Source organism: Lygodium microphyllum, chromosome 16 (assembly GCF_053477565.2).
Source record: "Lygodium microphyllum isolate KBCC chromosome 16, Lygodium_microphyllum_v1.1.10, whole genome shotgun sequence".
Lineage (NCBI taxonomy): Eukaryota > Viridiplantae > Streptophyta > Polypodiopsida > Schizaeales > Lygodiaceae > Lygodium > Lygodium microphyllum.
Window position 1 is genome coordinate 80,009,371 of NC_141150.1, and position 21,713 is coordinate 80,031,083.

The 21,713-nt window shown below is 41.6% G+C and overlaps 1 protein-coding gene across 2 annotated transcripts; it reads right to left on the minus strand.

Annotated features, from left to right (window-relative positions):
* Positions 1-8,154: 8,154 nt before the first annotated feature.
* Positions 8,155-21,057, minus strand: MSRB1 (methionine sulfoxide reductase B 1). 2 transcript variants are annotated; one of them, XM_087696016.1, is made up of 5 exons: positions 20,721-21,057; positions 15,989-16,076; positions 15,791-15,856; positions 11,903-12,100; positions 8,155-8,412 (listed from the first exon to the last, which is right to left on the minus strand). In XM_087696016.1, the coding sequence occupies exons 1-5, from the start codon at positions 20,968-20,970 to the stop codon at positions 8,337-8,339; spliced, it is 678 nt and encodes a 225-aa protein (XP_087552142.1). In that variant the 5' UTR covers positions 20,971-21,057; the 3' UTR covers positions 8,155-8,336. The 2 variants fall into 2 exon arrangements, with proteins under 2 accessions (XP_087552142.1, XP_087552143.1); XM_087696017.1 differs by having other exon boundaries at positions 8,155-8,446; positions 15,989-16,078; positions 20,720-21,055.
* Positions 21,058-21,713: the final 656 nt, after the last annotated feature.

A 21,713-nucleotide genomic window follows, 5' to 3' on the forward strand; every position in this document is an offset into this window, starting at 1 on the left:
CTGCTATTTTATTAGTAGAGCCGGGTTTGTGCTTAATCTCCAGGTCAAATTCGGCTAGGAAGTCTAGCCAGCTGGCTTGCTTTGCTGATAACTTGGGTTGGGATTGGAAGTATTTGAGGGAGATATTGTCAGTGAAGACTATTGTATGCTTGTCTTGAACATAGTGCTTCCATTTTCTAAGGCAGTGGATGATTGCCAACATTTCCTTCTCATGTATGATCCACCTTGTTTCAGCATCGGTAAATTTCTTTGACTCATACGCAATGGGGTAACCCTCTTGGACCAGTACACCCCCTATGCCATAGTCAGATGCATCTGTAGAGATTTCAAAGGGTTTGGTGAAGTTCGGCACCCTTAGGACGGGAGTTTGGCTCATGCACTTCTTCATCTGCTCAAAGGCTTCCTGTTGCACGTTCCCCCATGTAAAAAAGTGTTCTTCTTTGGTGAGGTGGGAGAGGGGGGCAGTGATAAGGCTATAATCCTTGATGAATCTTCGACAAAATATTGTGAAGCCTAGGAGCTCCCGCACTTCTCTTACAGTTTTCAGTACAGGCCATCTTTGGACAACTTCCACTTTCTTAGGGTCCACTTTGATTCCATCTGCTCCTACAATAAAGCCTAAGAATTCCAATTCTTTCACTGCGAACTCACATTTTTCCGGCTTGGCGTATAACTGATGCTACCGCAGTTTTTCAAAAACTTAGCGTAAGTATTGCTTGTGCTCTTCTAAGGTCTTGCTGTAGACTAGGAGGTCATCTATGTAGATAATGACAAAGATATCTATCTCCGGTCTAAAAATTTCATCCATGAGGCCACAAAATGTATCTGGCCCATTGCTTAGGCCGAACCCTAATACTAACCACTCAAAACTACCATATCGGGTACGGAAGGCTGTTTTTGGGATATCTTCTTCGGCTATGCGGATTTAGTGGTATCCTGATCTAAGATCAATCAGACTAAAGTGCTTGGCCCCATGCAGTCTATCTAAGAGGTCTTCCACTAGGGGCATAGGGTATTTGTTTTTTATGGTGATTTTGTTAAGAGCCCTATAATCTACACAGAGTCTAAGTCCCCCATCCTTCTTCTTTACAAACAACACTAGAGCACCAAAGGGGGATTTGCTAGGGTGGATGAATCCTTGTTCTTCTAGTTTATGTAGTTGCATATTCAATTCCATGAGCTCGGTGTGGTTCATACGATAGGGAGCTCGGGCCAGTGGGGCAGACCTTGGAATCAGCTCAATCTTGTGATCCACATCTCGTCTGGGTGGTAGACCCTTGGGTAGTTCGGCTGGCATTACATCTTTGAATTCTTCAAGTATTTCTGCCACTTCTGTGTTCCTCTTTTGTTGTTTGGGTTTCTTGCCATTTTCTTCTTCTTCAATTGGTCGGCCCGGATCATACACAGATAGACCATATCTCCTTGCTTGACTGATTTCTCAACTTGTTTTGCACTGCATGTCATGATACGTGGCCTGATAACGGCCCCTTGGACTGGTGCTTTTTGGGTCTGGCCCTTTGGTTGGTTTGCAGTTGGTTTTATTGTTTGGCATGATACTCATGGCTTATTCTTCTTCATTTACACCTTGATTGGGGTCCTACCAAGTAGCTACATTCTTTCGCATGTTACTCTGACGCCTTCTCCTTGCATATCTAGCATCATTTCATTCGCACCCTTACCAAACATTGCAATGACATACTTGTCATAGAATTCTAAGCCTAATATCACTTCAAAATCATCCATGGGGATTACTAAGAAGTTGAGTTTCGCTTTCCACTTGTCGGCTTCCACTTGGACTGCAAAGACTTGTTTTACTTCCTTAGCTTCTCCTTGTGCGAATGTTACTGTTAATCCTTCTGGGGCTTTTGATAGCTTCAATCCATGTTTTGCTGCACACTGTGGTGTCATAAAGTTGTGTGTTGCTCTTGTGTCCACCATGATAGGTTGGTTTCCTTCACCCATTCGGCCTTTGATGTATAGATGATGGACTACCGCTACCCTGGCTGCCATGCATTGGGCACTAACTGACCCTACCCTTGGGTGGTCCATGCTCTCTTCACTCCCATTTGGAATTTCCTGGATACGCGGTGGTAGTGGTTCTTCTCCTCCATATACACAAGTTGCATTCACCCTTGATCCACTCGATGAAGATGTGTCTTCTATTGGGCATCTATTTTGGTAGTGTGGACCCCCGCATTTGAAGCATCTGATGCCGGTGAAAGGGCCTGGGGGTCTCCACCATAATGTGTTTGATCCTGCGGGCCCATATGATGTGCTAGGGGTTGGCTTGTAGTGATTGTTTCCCCATCTCCCTGCTGCTCCTCTTGGTACTAATGCGGTTTGGGATACGGCCGTGGTGTTAGTGGTGTTTTGACTCCTTGTATCTGTGAATGCCCCTCTAGGAGCATTGGACCTCTGGTTCCAGGAGTTGTTGTTGTTGAAGGTGTTATTGAAGTTGTTGTTGAACCTATTTTGATTCCCTTCTGTTGTTCTTCTGCCTTCCAAGTCCACCAGTCGTTCAACCATTCTCATGGCTTCTGCTAAGCTTGTTGGCTCCTGTCTCTCCACATCTCTTCTAGCCCATTCTTGCATCCCAAACAAAAATCCATGTAGCTTAGTGTCCGTATCCATGTTTGGTAGCTGCAACATGATTTGCCTATATTTGCTAACATACTCTTTCATCTTTCCCTGTGCTTGCTTGAGGTTTCTCCATTCATCTCTCACTTTGAATTTCTCCAGCTTTGGAATAAAGTAGTCCTTAGTTCTTCCTAGAGTTCTTCCCACGAACAGATTGTGTGGCCCTGCTCTTGTTCTAACAGGTACCAACTGGCAGCGTCCTCCTCCAAGTAAATGGCTGCCACCTCCGCCTTCCTGTCTTCGATAATTTTTGAATACTTTAAGTACCTATCCACCTCTGCGGTCCATTTCTTCAGAACCAACCCATCTCTCTCTCCCTTGTACTTGGCGGGTTGGGGCATCTTGAATTTTCCATAATCATCTTCTGAACTACTGCTATCTTCCTCTTCTTTGCGATGGTACTTCTTCTCTTTCTTCTTGTCTTTCTTTTTGCTTCCTAATTCTACTACTTTCTCCTTCTCGTTCCTTGTATCTTGCGACCTCCTAGATTACTCCTCTCTACCCGATCTATCCATCTTCTCTTGCATTCGGTGTCTCTTCTCCTCTTCTTGTTGTTGACTCACCCATTCTCTATAGCCCTGCTCTACTTCTAGTTTTTTCCTCATTTCTTCCTCTTCTTCTTTCATCTGCATGTTCCTCCATATTGATTCTAGCATGCCTGACATACCATCTAATTGTCTTTCTAGTCCGGCCACCTTCTCCTCTTGGGCCACTCTCCATTCTTGTCCCCTACTCTTCTTCCTCTCCTCCAGTGTCGGGAGGGTGATGTTCTCCCTTTCTTCCTCCATGTGGTTGGTGGTGGTGTCGACGCGGGGAAGCCGCGTTTCGCCTGTGGTGGTGTGGGTCATGCCGCGGGGAAGCCGCGTCACATCTTCAGACGGTGGGATGTCGAGGTTGGGGCGACGCGTCGGAGGGCGACGCGACGTGGGGCGTCGCACTGTGGGTCGTTACGACTTTGATCTCTTCGGGGCACTGGATCTTTCCTCCTGCTTCCGTGAGTACTCCTTCACTCCGAGCAAGAGTTGCTCTGATACCAAGTGTGATAAACCTGCACTCGTTACGCACTCAACACGGCACAGAAAGGTAATACGATATGAGCTCAAGGTATACTCTTGTATTATTCAATCCAAAAGCGGGACAATGTAGACACATCCCAGGACTACACCCTCGTGACGCCGCACATAAGAGGGTTCACCACTGGGTATAGAGAATCACACGTAGAGTGGAAACAAGGCAGGGCTTTAAGTCACTACTACTGCCTATATAGGTGCAATCGATAGCAACGGCATAGTATAGCTACAAAGCCCTTAAGGGGAGAGAGAGAGAGAGAGAGAGAGAGAGAGCATACATGTGAAAGATGAGATCACAACCTACAAGCACCTGTGATGGATGAGATTACAACCTACAAGCACTTGCAAACAGAAAAAATGAAGCCACACATTAGTTTAACAAAGATGGATTGCACAGGCAACATGCAAATTAATCACAGGCATGGCTTCCAACCTGATCAAGAGAGATGAACACAGGCACGGCAACCCTAAACCACGTTTATACAGCAGCAGCATCGACAACAGCTTCCATACAACGTGAAAGAGAGGGAGGGACCCGGCACGCAACAGCTGATTGGTGAGAGAGATGAAGAGACCCGACCTCAGGCCTTGCGGACGAACTCGGAGGGGGGAGGGGGGCCTCCCCTGCCCTGCGAAACGCTGAAATAGGGCGGGGGGAGCATTCAATACCCCCTATTGGAGTTGTCTGGCGTTCCTATTGGCCCGTGTTGGTGGACTTGGGCGGCGGCGTTTGGGTGTGTAACGGAAGCACTCTCTCTGGTTCGATGGGAGGATGCAACTTGTCATCACCTTTTGTAGGCCAAAAGAACGTGAAGAAGATATTGGAAAGATATGTACGACATTCGGTGCTGCTTGGGAAATATCCACCATTCTCGAAAATATGTCCGTACACTGGACATGGCTTGCAAAACATATGGAAGGAGAACGAAGAAGTAGAGGAAGGTTCCCAACAGTAAAGCCATGGACAAAGCACTGTCTGCTTCTGGAAACAGCAACATCATCATCAAGGCAGCTTCTCTTCACGATCCATTGGCAGTTCAATTCAATTCAAACAAAGAAAGAGTGTGTGATTGAATGATCTGTGTGTGAGAGACAGAGAGAGAAAGAGTAGGATAAACTGAGAAATATGGAGCTTGTAAGATGGCAATGTTGCTTAGGACCTTTGGAGAAACAGACATAAATTTTTGCGAGCAGCAAGCTATGGAGGCGCAGAGAGAGAGAACGTTGTGAAGAACCACATCAACGGAGGGCACAGAGAGAGAGAGAGAGAGAGAGAGAGAGAGAGAGAGAGAAGCATTGTTCCAGCAATCCTGCGCTGCACCATAGAGTTTTAGCCATTGTTGTGTAGTAGTGGGTGGTTTCTGGTTTATCAAAACTAGCAAAATCTGATGGAAAGGTCTATTTTCGGCGCTTATTTTATGGTTCATAATCGACACATATGCGCCGGATGTAAGTTTCGGTTTCCCCTTTCGGTTCGGCGGGAACAACTGAGTTAGCCTACGGGGTCCTTCATCTGCGAGATCTATGACATTGGGTAGTTGAGCCATTTTCTCATAGTGATTGTTGGATGATTTCTACTTACTTCACCCTTTATGGACATCTTATCCCCCCTCTTCTCAAACTGTGAAAGGACTAGCAATCGATTGATTGAGATGCTAGCTGTCAAACGAAGAGGAACAAGCATCCAAGTTCACGGATGACGGCTTTAGATATGAAGCATGACCGAATTGTACTCGATTTACCTCTTCAACAATGGATCACCAGGTCAGAAGTATTAGGCTGTGCTTTTGATAGTTGGGTCTTTTGTCATCGGTGTTTGTTAGACTGATATATTTAGCCCATTTATCGATCCACGAATCCAGATCTCCACCCTTGCTAATTAGTGGGATGCCTTTGCTAATCAATATTAGAATGACCCCACTTATGTAGTGACCTTCTCCAGATCAAAGGTATCTTGGTTGGTGCAATATAGTATGCAGATGCACCTTTGCTGTACATCGGCAGCGGCTACTATTTTGAAGCGGTACTGTAGTAAGCCTATCATCACAGAAGTAAACCTATGAGTGTCGTTATAGTATATACTGTGACAGTATTAGGTAACAGTAAAAGCTAATCATTTTATTAAATTCCATCTGCACACTGATGTTGCATTTAGAGGACCGTTAGAAGATGGCGGCAACTGCTTGTACTGAATAAGCCTGCCTTTTGATATTTTATGCAGGTCGTGCTCACTGGAGCTATGGAGTTATTATTACTCCAGTAGATGCACCGTCCACTTATTGGTAGCCGTTTTGAGGAGATGGCTGTTGGAAGGGAGCTGCGCAACACGTAGGTTGTCGCATGCAGGTTGCGCACCTAGTATAGACGCCGCCACTGCATATTAGTACATCAAATCAGCATGACACTGTTACTGTATGCTACTTACAGACTATGTGAAAGGTGCCAATTATTTGCCCAAAGAGCACTATATAAAAAATAACAAAATTGAATAGAATAGAACGATTAGTTATGTTCAGCGAAATGTAGAGTCATGAGCAATCAAGCTCAATAAGCCTGAAATGGAGAGCAGGCCACCAAATGTTGAGTTGTCCTAACAGAGACACGACAGTGTATGTTGAGCAGTAAGATACCATCCAAGAAGAAGAGGAGGAGTAGAAGCCCAAGCTATCATTATATCATCCAATGGTGTTCAGCAGAGAAAGGAAGAAGGGGAGTTTTGTCGAACTCACTTCTATGTATGCCTCTTCAAAAAGAATTTATGTGAGTGCCTATTTGTAAAGCATTGGAATCCTAGGGTTGTAGAAAGGGTTTTCTTTTTCCCTGACTGTCAAAACCACTTAAGGAGAAGAGCATTTCCAATAGGATCAATAACCACTTGGTAGCATTATGCTAAAGACTTAACATAATAATAGTAGTCCACTACGATCCATCCATACTTGTGTGTGTGTAAGCATGTGTGTTTTGTAGCAACATAATTGTTTGATCTAAAATATAAATCACAATGGAAATCTGTATGTGTGTGTGCACACACGTGCGTGTGTTTTGGGCATATGTAGAGTTTGTAATGTAGGTAAAAGTGAAACCAATCTTCATGCAACCAAGTTGATATGTCTATCTACCTACTTGGTAGTTAAAAGTTGCTGTTTCCACAATCCTCAAGAACAAGAAGTATCTATCTACTTGGTAGTTAAAAGTTGTTTCCTCAAGAACAAGAAGTATCTAAATGACAAGGATTCACTTTTAAATTCGAACATCAACATCAAGAAATTGAAGAAGACCTTGAGGTTGAAACTAGGAAGAGAGCACTTCAAAGAGGAAAGCAAAATGTGGATTTCTCCCATATGCTCCCACACTTAAGCTAAAAACTTCAAATCAGCAATTGCCATAGAAAGGAAGATTCTAAAATTATCTTACCACTAGAATAGTGATATTAATGGTCCTATAAAGTCAATAGTTATTTCTACAAGGTATAGTTACCAAAAGCAAGCAAGCCTTTGATTATTACTTACTTCAAACTTACAAAGTAGGCAAAGACTTCCCTTGTTCAAAGGTGCAAAATCGTCTTTCTTCATAATGTTGAATTTGATCCCTAACTTTAGTTTGTAATAAACCAAGAGGCACAAAACAATTGATGAGGTGAAAACTACAATCATAATTAGCATGCTCGATATGCTAATTAGAATTGATCCAACTACATGCACCCTGATTTGTTTGCCCAAGTATGGAGATTGTTACGGTGCCAAGTGGGTTCAATGATTTCTGCATGCAATGCTTCAAGAGTTCACTAAATGAATGATTGGTCCTTCCACTCCACTCATGCTTCCTTCATTATCAAGCTTCAACATGTCTTCTTTATGCTAAGTTTCCTTGGGAGACAAGGTTGTTTTCTTAATTATATCTACAGAACTTTCATTTGCTAGACATTTTTAATTCAACCGTCATACAATTAACAAGGAGAATTTTTGTGCAACATGTTTGGGCATCAAATGGGACAACATATGCATTCATACCCCAATCATGCAATCATACCTTGATAAAATAATTTTTTTGAAATTGTGCACGCTTGTGTTGTTATTTTGTGGCATTACAGACATTGACACACCTCTCATGAAACTGCTACTTTTCTTCAATATGGGCACAACCATTTTCCATGAATCCCCACAATGCCTAAAAATGCATGAGGTTTAATATCCTCTAGGCTTTATATACCCATCACATATATGATGCCTTTGTGATGTATATCATCATATCCCTAAATTCAAGAGTCATTTTATCCTTTCAAAAGCTCTTCAACAGTCGGTTAAAATTAGTTAAGCATCTTATATGCACAAATTTTTCCTTGAGATTTGTACAAATTTATAATGTAGTGTTGACACAAAATATGTAGTATACAACCAGATTACATCCTTGCAACCAAAGCAACGTTAGCATTGAAATACAAACGTGATTCTTGAAAAGTATGCATCATCCTTTAATTAGTTTACTGCCCCCAAATAAACAAAGAACACTGGTGAAGTATGATATGGACATTATACTACATCTGGGATTGTATTTGCGCCTAGATGAGGTCTGAACATGCTCATGTATCCTCTGGTAGTCTCTGCCCACCTTTATTCGAATGTGCTCCATTTATGGTTTCATGAAAATGTCAGAGCTCCCTCCTCTAGGATAATGTAAAGGAACAATAGTGCTCCATGTCTTTTGTCTGTCGTCATTTTGGCTTCAAGTTTAGAGATGCACTAGAAACAGAACAAAGAAATATGTTAGTGTAATATCAAACATAATGCGTACTGTAATACTTTGAAGTAAGCATGTCATGTTCAACAGAATAGTGACGATGATTATGATGGATAATGTGGTGATCTAAAATCCTGCCCACAAGCACACAAAACCACCCACCAAAAAACCCTAGAAAACCAAAGCAATACAATAAAAGGCAACACAGCCATGCGCAAAAGAGATGAATGTTTGATCAAACTTGCATCATATCAACCTGGTATACAATAAAGAAAGGCATGTGCTTATAAAGTTTAAAGAGTGGAGCTCTTTGATTTAAACCATTAAGTTATCAATATATAAGACTTTGTAACCCACCTGTTTCATTCATATAGGCATATGTACAGAAGTAGAAATAGGGTCGGAACCATCTAAGAAAGAAATATGGCCAACCCATACGTATATTAGTGACCCAGTTGCTGGAGCTTGAAAATGATAAGTGGAATATACTTGGAAGTTAGTTGGTTCACTGTCAAATGTTTGCAAAGACTAGTGCTACGAAAAGCTATTGAAAGCCCATGTAATGCACCCATGTTTTGACCCATAGCAAAATCTCTCCCCTGCGCACTCTCTGCTGCTACTGGTGTGTGTTGAATGTCACCTCGGGTAGGGAACTCCTACAGTTGGTATCTAAGCTCGTGCCGCAGACCTAAGATGTTTCCACCATTTGAAATCTTTGTTCATGTGTTGAATCCAAAAAATACTGAAACCTTGCAAACCTGTCTTGGGAGTTACTGCACAAACCAAAAAGAGCTTGTCTGGATCATGAAGGTGCCAATTTGCTTGGAGCTATGGATGGTCTTCTATTCTTGAACTGCTGCCAATGGTGAGACTCTACTTGATATAGAAGATGATATCACCAAGGCTAAACTTTATTTATGACAGTGTCACTGTGTTTGAGTAGAGTGACTTACTGTGTATGATGTTCCTCACCAACACAAAGGAAGGCAACTTAGGGGCAATCAAACAATTTCATCCCCTATTACCCTCCACAACCAAAGTACAGGGACTGCAACATGTGAAGAAGTTATTGCAAAGGAGCAGTATGCTGACAATGATTGGAACACCATTTTGACTTTTCAATAGAATGGGAAGTCGGAGAATGTCACGATGACGTGAAAATTTGATGCTTTGCTTATGTTTAATTGACATTTGATTAAAGGATTAATCAAATGTGCAATTAAAAGATGCAAGGTACAAGCTACTTTTTCATAATTGAAGGCCGAAGGACCCTGTGAAAAAGATGGGTGTCAAAGGCAAAAGTTGTAACAAGTTACACTTGTTAGATTCTAGGTGAATTTTGGTGTCACTTTGCCCCTAGGACAATTAATTGGCCATTAAGTGTTAGTGGTGACACTAAGGACTAGGCATTAATTAATGGATTAATACTTGTCCAAGGGTCAATTAATACATGGGACCACTTTGGGTTGCAAATGGCCTAGTCAATTAATTTTTGGATGAGCAAGGTCAATTTTCTAGGCATGGATTAAGGGCTGAATTAATTTGTAGAATTAATTAATTTTGAAAATTAATTAAATGGCTGAAAATTGCTGAAAATGGATTAAGAAAGCTGCCACTTGGCAAAACTTTCCTATGCAAGTGGAGGAAAGGCTAAATAGGGCTGAAGGGAGAAAAAATCTCGTTTTTTCAATTTGGAGCTGTTGGGAAGAGGTGTTGGACTATTACTGCCAACTTTTGGGGCCATTTCCTAGCCATTGGAGACCATTTTGGTGATGGAGATTGCATATTCTTGACCTTGGGAAGCTAGCAATTGCTGCTGATGCACTTTCTCCTGAAGATCACAGTCTCTGATGCTCCTATTGTTGTTGGTGCATCCATTTGGGGCTGGTACAGTAGGGCAACAGCTGATTTTGATCAGTTCTTTGCGACAAATCTCAAAATTCTCTCTCTACAGCATTCTCTCATCTCCTTCAGCCTATACTCAGCCATTCTCAACAATTCTTAGCCATTCGGAGATCTCATCCATTTTTGGTGGGCTAATCTGTAATTTCTGTAGTAAACCCTAATTTACAGCAAGAATTAGGGTTTAGCAACCACCTTGGGATCCGTGCCAGAGATTGAAGGCTCAAGGGACTGAAATCAGCAGTTGATAATTAAATATTATCAAGGGATTTCAGGAGCCAACCCATCCCGAATTGATTTGGGGCAACATTTGGCCAGCCAAGGGTCAAATTGGAGAAGTCCTGGGTGAATCAAGGGGCAAATGACCCAAAAGGCTTGCTGGTTATTTATGATAGCAAGAGCAATTGGTTAGCAGGAGAAGATTGAAGAATCTCGAGTTGTAATCCTTCTAATGGAATGAAAGCTAAAGAAATACTGCAAGGGACACCAATTTTGGGGCCAACGGGATGTCTACTGTCCAAGAATGTTATGGTAAAGTGTGTATTTCATTTTATGTGCAATTATTTATTGTTGTAATTAACTCTTAAATCAGGTTTTCACCACCCATTCCAAGAAGGAAGGCTGGTTTCAGAGAAAGAGCCTGCCCAGCCAAAAGCAGTAAGCACCATCTTTTACAGATTCATACCCTCCACATAGGTGGAAAATCTAAAGCCTACAAGACCAAAGAAACCCACAAGTCAGCCCAACTGAGAACAGCATACTTACCAACAACCTAATTGGATAAAAAGAAGTAATGACCTTCAAATAGCTTTTACAACACCTTGATTTGGAAGGTCTGAGCACCACTAATGTGCATAATTTTGCAATGGGGTTAAAGTCATAAAGAACAGACAAAAGAGGCTGCTTCAAGATATTGTTTGGTTTTTTTGCCACCTTGATTTGGAAGGTCTGAACAGCACCTGATTTCGGATGCAGTTATGGTCATAAGCACCAGAAAAAAAAGGCTGCTTCAATCTTTATTGCTCTTAGTCTCATGGGGAGAGGAACAGGAACATGCCCGCCACCAATTCCAAGGGGGACAGGTTTTGCTATACAGGACTGAAAGACCTGTCCACCATAGACAACAGGGTATGGAAATAGCCTTCAGGCACAAGTAAATTGCTATAGAGAGAAGGCAAGGGAGAAGGCTTCCACACGAAGAAGTGAGAGGAGCATCCTACAAAAGACTCATTCCTTTGTTCCCCGTTTCATGTGCCTAAGGTTCTTTTAAGAAAAACTATGATTATGACATTTTGTACAGAACTCAATCACGACTTCTGTGGCATGATTATAACAAATTTGTACTGACCTCAACCGTGGCTTCAGTTATTTATGTGGTCCAACATTACTAAAATGTTAGTCTTGAGATTTAAATTACTACGTTTGTTCACACAAACCTTTGAGCAAGTCTATAGTTTGAGCACACACACCTTTAAATTACTACTTTTGCATGCACAAACATTTGAGCAAGTCTATAGTTTGCAAAAAGCTGACAATGAGAAAGGAGGATAACCTACCTGTTGATACAATAACGCTTTCCTGTTGGAGGAGGTCCATCATTGAAAACATGACCTAAATGAGCATTACACCTTGCACATAGAACCTCTGTTCGTGGCATGAAAGGGATCGACCAATCCATTTCTGATTTCACATTGTTTGAAATGGGTGTATAATATGAGGGCCAACCTGTGCCACTATCAAATTTGGTAGATGAGCTGTGTACAACAAAACATTATCGTTAGGTCAGGAATAACAAGGTCAAACATTTCTCTAACACCTGCCACTTAGGATAATTAACAACACAACTACATTAACAATTCCACTTCTGCTGTTAATCTGTCTTGATAGATTGGATAAGTTACTGTCAAAAAGAAAAAAACCCAAAACAAAAGGATTATCAAGTTGACCCTTTTTAATGCTTTTTTTAAAAGGCAAAAAATAAAAGAAGAGACCTGCACGAAATCAGATCAGCAAGCTAAGGAGATCAAGGAAAGAGGGGATGGGGGTTAAGGAAAATCCATAATTAAAGGAATTCTTATGCTCTCACCCCCCCCCCCAACACAGCTCTCTCTCTCTCTCTCTCTCTCTCTCTCTCTCTCTCTCTCTCTCTCTCTCTCTCTCGCACGCACGCACGTACCCCCACCCCCATGAGATTGTATCAGCTGGAGATCTCTTTGTTAACTAGATTTCTCTCTTTTTTACATATAGCTTTTAGCTTTCTTCAACTGTTCATTTGCCCTTACATTTAATGTTCTTTTCGGACAGCTGTATCATCATAGAAATGATTATAACTCATGGTCTCATAGGTCATTTTGGCCTCTTGTAGATATTGATATTTCATTTCATTTCCTTCAACGAAACCCACGCCCCCCCCGCCCCCCCAAACACCAGCTTTTCTCTCTCCTCCCCATCATGTCTTCATGTATCACGCAATGCAATTTTGTCAGGAGTAACCCTCTAAGTAATGGAAGATGTCAAATTGGAGCCTCCCTATTTCGAGCACATGCATAGGTGTCATCCCAAAGGATCTCCCTCCCTTGTCCCTAAGAGAATCCTATTGGACTGATCCTCTTCTCCATGTTAGCAAACATGTGATTATCTGTCTTCTTCTATGACCATCTTCTGTTTGTGAACCTCAACCAGAGTCCATCGAGGGGAGATCTGACACACACTCTGACCATCAGTCTTTTGTTTATAACTGCAGCCTTTATCATAGGCATATCGGGTGGAGATTAGGGTTTAGATCACTCCTTGGTCTTTTCAGTCTTGTGCTCTCTCACCTACAGCAGGTGACATGTCTTGCAGTCCATGTAGCACTCTGCAGCAGTCTGTTCTCTCACTCCATGCATTGCATGCATACTGGGCAGAACTGATCCTCTTCTCTATGTTGCCAGGTTCATGAGCCTCCTCCAATCACACTGCTCCGTCTCTCTTGCAGTGGTCCTTCCCCATTTCTTTGCCAGCGGGCTGCTGGTGTGGAATTGCTTCTTAGATGGGCAACTGAAGCCTCTGATCCGACACTGGTGCAGAACCTTGCACGTGGTCTTTGCCAGGGAGCAGATTCGATGTGTAATAGCAATGGAAGAGCATGAGGAGACAACGTGGTCGTTAGACACTCACCCTTTCACACCCAAGATTGGCTTCACTCTAATTTGTTTGAGTCCCCATGCATCATTGAGGCAACCCTAGTGAGATAGGGCATCTTCATTGTTTGTCTTACATCCGTGGAGGCACCACAAGGGCTCCTTGATGACTCCTATGTTATCTCCCAATTGGGGTGTTAGCTCCTCTATGATCTCCTAGAGAGGTGTCATTCTCATGGTGGTTGTGGTATAGTGGCATCACCATCTTGGGCTTTTGGCTCTTCAACTCTTTCCCTCGACACTTACTCTCTCTCCTTTTCCTAGGACTTGTGGTGGGGTCTTGCCCCTTAGTGGAGAGATTTGGCCACCCGTTCAAGATGGTCTTACTAGGTTGATTGCACATACAGTGGCACCTGGTGTAGGTATCAAAGCTTTGGGTAGTGGTTTCAAACAGCCTAAGGATACCTGCAATCATGGAGATAGTGTTATGGAAAGAGACAATCTACCAGTAGGTCATTGTCAATGGCCAGCCCAACTAGTGCCAATGGTGTTGAGTTTGGGTTCCAAGTTACTAGTGCATGTTGTTCGCCCAAAATGAGACGGCTTGGATAGGCAGAGCCTCACCCTACAATAGGTGACTATGGATTCACAGAGTTCAGTGCTGGTGTAGCAAGGATCAGATACTGGGACCCTCCTAGCAGCCTTAGCAACGAGCATGGACCATAGGAGGGGCCTCATCCAGCCAACAGATGGCCCCTTGGAGGTAGCCTGTTACATCCTTGGACATCTAGGCTGGGTGCTTGCAGCATCAGTCATAGCCAATGCACCCTTAGACGAAGGGCAGGCCGTGGCAAAGGATCCCTAAAAAGATGACATTTGTATCACATTGGGCACGATCACCACAGTTGGACTCTAGGCCCAACAGCCATCACATCCACACCTTGGGATAGTGTGGGTGGTGTAGGACACCCAACCCTTGTGATGCAAGTCTGACCCTTTATGCTGTTGGTCCTAATGGTTGGATGGCAAGTCTGATGTCTATATCCTTATCATTCCTTCCATAGGAGCTTCTATATAAGTATTTATTAGAGCAACAATGTGCTCTCAAGTATGGTGTAACAACATGCACTAGCTCACAGGCCCCTAATTGTCCACATGTAAGGACTTATCTTTCTCTCAAATAGGGCAATATGGGATGCTACTGGCAAAAAGAGTTGGACATGGAGACCGCATGTACGCAGGTGGTGGGTATGATGAGAAAGTTCTTGTCCAGTACTTGTGCTTGGAATAGTGTGAGGATTTATGGTGTTAATTTCCTCTTGGATGCGCCAGCAGGTGGGGCCCAGGGAGCTTCCATTCCATGGCCACAGCTTACCTTTGTTGGGTATTACGTTTTTTTGAACGCATGCAGAATTATTAAAAGTGTAAAGTTAAAAAAGTTTTTATGGTTGCTATAGTAAAAACGAGATGAGAGTACACAGATTGTTGTTTGCTTGATTGGTGAGAATTGGCGGAGCATAGCCTGAATCGGTATAGCATCTGCATCAGTTATGCCTAATGCATTTTCGACGATGCTTGAATAGGCACACAACTTGAGTTCATAAACCAGTGATGAGAGGGAAAATAACTAGGGATGTAGCAACAGGAGAGAGTGAGTGCTAAGTATGGAAGCAAGAAAAGACATAGAGAGGGAAAAAGAATGCAGATGATGATGAAGGAAACAAAACTCTGATCTGAAGTCAGAGTGTGAGCTAGAGCTCCCCTTGCAGGCTCACAAATAGGAGACACATACAGAAGAAGACTGATAAACACATTCATGTTCAATCTGCATGAGCCAACTTGCATCATAGCAAGAATGCTATAGCCAGCCATGATTCACTGCTAAGTCTATGCCTACAGCAGGCCAAAGAAATCAAAAAGATCACAAAGTGTATACATGTAAACTGGTTAGTATATCATTAAAATTTGTATATCATACTTCACAAGAATATAAAACGGCAGAATAAAGAATCTTTTATATCAGGTGCAGAAATAGGATACAGATTATTGTCCCAGAGTTGCAAATCTTTAGAAGTAGGACTTCAGATTTACTTGACATGATGATAATGATAATGCAGTCCCTTGCTGACCATGTAGTATGACGCTTAGCAAGTACAAAATGCAGAAGACCATAATCACAAAACTGCCTAGCCTTTCTTAGAAATTCAAATTCTGCTGAAGGTACTTATTCATAAATCCTTATGACAGTGGCTCACAAAGTGAAAATCCAACAGTGGCAATGAACATAACACATAAACAAGCTCATAAGGTTAAGAAGCTGACTCAAATAAAGGGGTCCCACAACATCGACACTCATACACTCCAGGTGTCTTTGTATTCCAATATTCCCTGTAAAAATCAGTCAACTAGTGTAAACCTTTGGAAAGAAAGACCCGGCGCGGGGGGGGGGGGGGGGGCGGGGGGGGGGGGGGTTTGGGGGAAGGGGTTTTGGGGGAAGAATTAGAATGACATTATATGTACCCAGTAAAGGCCCTTTCGGTTCCCTTTTTCCTCGTTATCACGTATTGCTCCTTTGTAAGACGCTTCTGCCATTCTTCATCACTAAGATCTGAAATTTGTGAAAAGAAATAAGTAGACAGAACTATGTTCATGTCAAATAAATAAAACTCAAAAACACCTCAATAGAATCTCTATGACACTATTGTACAAAATTTAGCCAGCTCACAAGCCCAAAATCATTTAGCATCAGAGCTAAAGTTCATGCTATCACCATCAACCAAACACATGCATTTGACGTTTCTCTTGCTCAATCTACTGGTGGAGGGAGCCTTTGCCAATAACAGTTAGAGAACTCCTGGAGGAATTTATTGACCAAGCCACACTGCTGCATGAGTTCCTTCATCCTTGAACTTTGGTGAGGTATTAAAGCTAATGGTCCAACTCACAGAAGTTTCATCTCTAAGCATTATGGGCAAAGATAATGCTTGAAACAAAGGAAAAAATGATTTGCGAGTATGTTTCTTTTGAATATTTTGTTTTCAGGCCAAAACTACAAAGCTAGCATCGGCACTTCATACAAAATCGCTTCATGTTAAATTTCATGATTCTATGGGAGAAACCTGTCACCCATCTTGGATGTGATGCCTCTTGTGGATTTGCTTTCTTACTAAATATAGGCTCCCTGAGCACAGCTAAGCACCATATTACAATTCCAAAAATCACTTAAGAAATTAGACCTCACTTGCACTCCTTTTCAAAAGAAGAACTTGAGCCAATTATGACTTGAATGGCCTCCCCAAACCACGTAATGCTGTTAAATTGAAAAGCATTCACAACAGGAATAACCTTGTGTTATTAAAATACTCTCCTTATTTTCGGAAGTATATGATTGGCTTCTAGCAAGGCACACTGTCAAAATGCATAAAATTTCTAATGCTTGTTTAGCAAAAGATAACCAGCCACAATCAGCTGCCCTAGCATCATCATTCACCTAACATAAGATACTTGTTTTAATACTATGAAAGAAGGTAAAGACAGCACATCTCTCACTCAATCACAAAGCAAAAAGAATTTATACTCTCAACATCCCCTCTTTAGCTTGATTTGCACATATGTGTAAAATCGACAGCCCCTAACTGCAACAATCAGACTGCTGAAGGACCAAGATAACATGTGATCCAAACAGTGCAAAGGTGAAAAGAGAAGGGCGAGCGCCCAACAATGCTGATTTTGAAAGGAAGTATTATGTGTGTGGAAAAGGTGGATGATATATTTATATTGATTCAAGGCAGTTGTTTCATGCCCGGAAGCAAAAGTATTGATGAAGTTTTGACAGCATGGCACACATTAAACATGTATGTCAAGCTATCTCAATTCAATATTATGACCAGTCAGTCAGCAGGCTGGCATGTTTTGCAGAGCCCGTTTATGACAACAGGAGATTGTAGGGGTCATCAGCATGAGAGTGATCATTGAGTCATCACCGATCCTACACTTCATCACAATCATTTCTCTTCTCTTCTCTTCAGCAAGATCGTGGACGAGTTGTCATGATCTTCTACAATGAGTCGTCAGCAAAGTGCCAGTTGATGGTTACCCATTATTGTCGTAGTCACTCTCTCCACATTCACATTCTCTGCTCAGGCATTCATGCAAGGACCCAGTCTATTTTCTTTCAGCATTGCATTCAGACTGTTATCTTCGCCATGATTCTGGTTTTGTGTCCCATTCTTTTGTCCTCTCTTTCTCTGAATTGCATTGTTGCAACTTGCTTCCTCATGTGCACCCTCTATTAGCTGATACAAAGAATGCTATGTGGTGGAACAAGGCTTCTAAGAGTACCACAATGGTCATGAGCTAACCAAGTAAACATTTACTCATTCCCATGACAAAATAACGCAAGAAACTTGAAAGAACAGGCTCTTATTGTATCCATATGGCAAACACATGAAAAAGTTGGGAGGCAGCTTGAGGTTGGAAGATGAGCAACCCCAAAGAAAATGAGTTCTTGCTCAACCTAAGTTCCTTAAGGTTGAACATACTCAGGGTCAACCTGAAGTAAGAAAATTTACTAACCTCTTTGAAGATAGAAGAGAGGGAATATCAGCCTTTTTTCAATGTGAATGAGCAATATTTTAACATGGCTTCCTTCAAAACCCCAAACTAGAAGGAGAGCTGAAAATTCACACAAAAGGAGTGCTGGAAATTAAATTTTCAGATTTGCTATGGAGCAGTGGTAAAATGGCAAGTTTACGTGAAGAAAATGTCAAATTTAATAGGAAAAATGGAAAACTTTCATGAAAAATGACATGGAAACTTCTCCCTTAAGGAAAGGTGGCTACAAATCTCAATAATAAAAATGAAGCTGCACATTACAAGTGTCCAACCGTATATATATCATGAACTTCAATAAATGGGAGACACTTGGTAGCTTGCATGACAGCTATTAGGACACTTAGTCCTCTCTCAAATGCTTTCCTTCATGGACTAAGAGTTGCCAACCATAAAAAGTAGCAATTGCCAAATAATAATTTTAATAACTAATTACTATTCTTTCAAATGCTTTCCTGCATGGACTAAGAATTGCCAAACATGGAAAGTAACAGCTACCAAGCAATAATTTTAGTAACTAACCACTACTTTTCATGGTTTTCATTCTTACTTTAATCCAAAAATCCTAAGACCCCTCAATATGGGTGTCAAATGAAAGCTCTTTCAAAGAATACGACACAACCGATATTTATGAGACCTCTATGGATACATACATACATTAGAAAGTTTCAGCCTACATATATATATATATATATATATATATACTCCTCATGATCATACCATTTGAGTATATCATTCTGCTCTAGCAAATCTAGTCTACACTCCAAGGCATAAATTTTTTAGTTTCAAGTCGTCATCTTGATATGCTTGAGTATCAAAAACATGCATCCATTTCAATCATACATGTGATGCAAACACACAGAAAAACGTGATATTGAAACACACAATTAGCATGAGTGCGTAAACCATATACAAAAAGGCTAATTTGTTATAATTTGAAAATTAAGGTTTTAAAACCCTAATTTTTGCAAATTCTAGGTAACAATTTGATTTTTTTTCTTTAGTGCTTGGATTAAATTATAAGTAGAGAATTAGGAGAAAAAAAAAAGGAGTCAACGCCACGTTGAGAGAAAAACTGGCCCTCCCTCTTTTCAAGAATTTATTGAAATAAACAACGGGCATCGAGTACCTAAACCATATACAAAATGACTAATTTACTACAATTTTAAAACTTGAGACTTTAAAACCTAATTTTTGCAAAATCTATGCAATAATCTGATTTTCTTCTTTAGTGCTTGGATTAGATCAAGATAAGTAGAAAATGCTTCTTAGATTAGAGATAGATAGGAGAGTACAAAGCATATGGTTGAAATTTCAACATAAGAGCTTATTCCAAATGAAGGGAGAGACCTCCAATATAAAGGTATAGATCTTGGGTACTTAAAAGTGAAAAGTAAAAGCTACAAATAACAAAAGTTTGTTAAAAATTACAAGTGTCTCTACACTCGTCCTCTTCAAAATGACACGTCCTATTCTAGATGCTACATGTTACTTTTCTAGAGAAAAAAACTTCCAAACCTTTCACTTTAAAAATCTCGCAAATGGCTAAGAATTTGAGATAGTTGTTAAAGACAAAGCTACTCCTTAATTTTAGAAAATTTTTGTCCTTGCCTTGTTGAGGCAATCTAAAAGTCAAACCAATCTATTGATTGAAACTACTGTACAACTATCTTCTACACCATATTCCAAACTCATCCGATGTGCATTACACAAGAAAAGCCCATGTTTGCACTCTAAGCCACACAGCCACTTTTCAACCTTTTGACTCAACATGCTGTCATAAATTTCTGACCCACATGCACTGAATGAAACCTGATGTTCATGTGACTTTTAAGCGAGGAAAACCGTGCACCTGACACACTTGTTGTATCAAACTTTCATTTTTTGGTTTCACTAACTGGATCCTATTGTCTCCAAAAATGTTGTAACATGATCCATGCTATGCCAGCCCAAGCAGCTGCTGCACAGGTGGCAGAAGGAACCGCCACTCACGTTCTCCAACCACGGACAAGAAATGAAGCACTTGATTCTTAAATATTAGATGGAACAAAGCTACCCTAGAGCACTTGTAAAGGAATCAAGCTTGATCAGATAAATTCAGCAGGTATCAACTGTTTGAGAAATTATCAGCTTTGCTAATGCATTGAACAAGAAATTCACACTGGAAGGTGAAAATCTGGAAACAGGTCTCGCTTTGGCTCCATACCTCCTGAGAACATAAACATAAATGCCATTGTGGAGTCGATTATACATGGTAAGTACTGAGAGTCTCACTCCTGCCACTAAACAAAAACTGATGTGACATCGAATCTGGTAATGGACAAATGACATAAACCAGTAGAAATACAGGTTTTTATTTCTTGTGTAAGACATATGCAGATGTGCAGATGTATTGAGATCCAGGAACGGCAATCAACACATGCACGCGTGTGCACATGCGCATACGCATACACACATGCTCTCTCTCTCTCTCTCTCTCTCTCTCTCTCTCTCTCTCTCTCTCTCTCTCTCTCTACATATACAGATCATACATATCTACGCATACCCCCATATCTTTCAAATATAATATTTGCATTTGTATATATGACTAGAAGAGGAAGCAAGCAATAGACATCTCTCTCGACACAGAAGAGCAGGCTACCTGTGTAGAAATTCGGGGGATCGGTTTGAGCTCCTGAGGGGCCGCTGGCAGATGCAGACACGGAAGACCCCATGGCTTGCCGATGACACGGAGGAGATAGAAGAGGAAAAGGCAAATAAGAGCGTTCTCTGGACTGTGGTCGCAGCAGCGGGGAAGCGAAAATGGAAGACGAGAGGCGTCTCGCTGCGGCGATGGTATTCGAGGAGGGGAGGCGCATTGGGCCAGCCACGCATAATAGATCTCCCTCCATTGTCTCTCCCGTTTGCCAAGAGAACCCACGCTGCCCCCCGTTCCCCCATGGGGGCCATCGAGAGGCTGCCACGCGGCCCTCTTTCAAAAGATGTTGTCTAGTAGGCTGGATCAACCTGAATCACTCGATGTATCTATTAAGTCTCTTGCCTTTAGTCACAACAACATGATAATGAGTCGCTCATTAAAGTTAATTTAAAAATTAAAGCTAATAGAGGTAAGAAGAGCCTCCCCCTCATGCAGGTCTAATCTACTTGTGCATTGGCAAGTAGGACGGCAAAGTAGCAATGTCACCCACAACACGGCCCACAACATTTGGGAGGAGAGAGATGCAATGGCATTGGTAGGAGAGAGAAAGCATGGATGTGTCAAAGAAGGTGAGAGAAATGTCTAAGAGAAGGTGATTGAAAGGAGGGATAGGCCAATAAACCAAAGGCCACATGGATTTGCTACACTCAATTGATGCAATAACCTCATTTTTAGAGGATACTCCATCAACTTGGCAAAGTCCTCTTTTTCATGGGGTACAAGTCCACAATCATGGGACAAGCATAAGAAAAACCTCTAGCAACTCTAACAATCATTTTAGTTAATAGAAATAATAGAGGTTAGTGGAATCTTCACAAAACAAACGTTTTTGGAGTGTCCCACATGCACTACTTACTATAGCTTTTGGATGTACAATAAGTAAAGCGAATTGCATGTAGCTTGTTTAAGCCTCATGCTTGCTATAAAAGGGTATAA

Bases quoted from the DNA above. Each gene is read 5' to 3' on its own strand.
- MSRB1 (XM_087696016.1), bottom strand. From the start codon at position 20,970: ATGGAGGGAGATCTATTATGCGTGGCTGGCCCAATGCGCCTCCCCTCC. The intron at 16,077-20,720 runs GTAGCCTGCTCT...CACAAATTTCAG, and splicing joins TCCCCCGAATTTCTACACAG to ATCTTAGTGATGAAGAATGG. The intron at 8,413-11,902 runs GTAGGTTATCCT...AAATGACGACAG, and splicing joins AAGCGTTATTGTATCAACAG to ACAAAAGACATGGAGCACTA.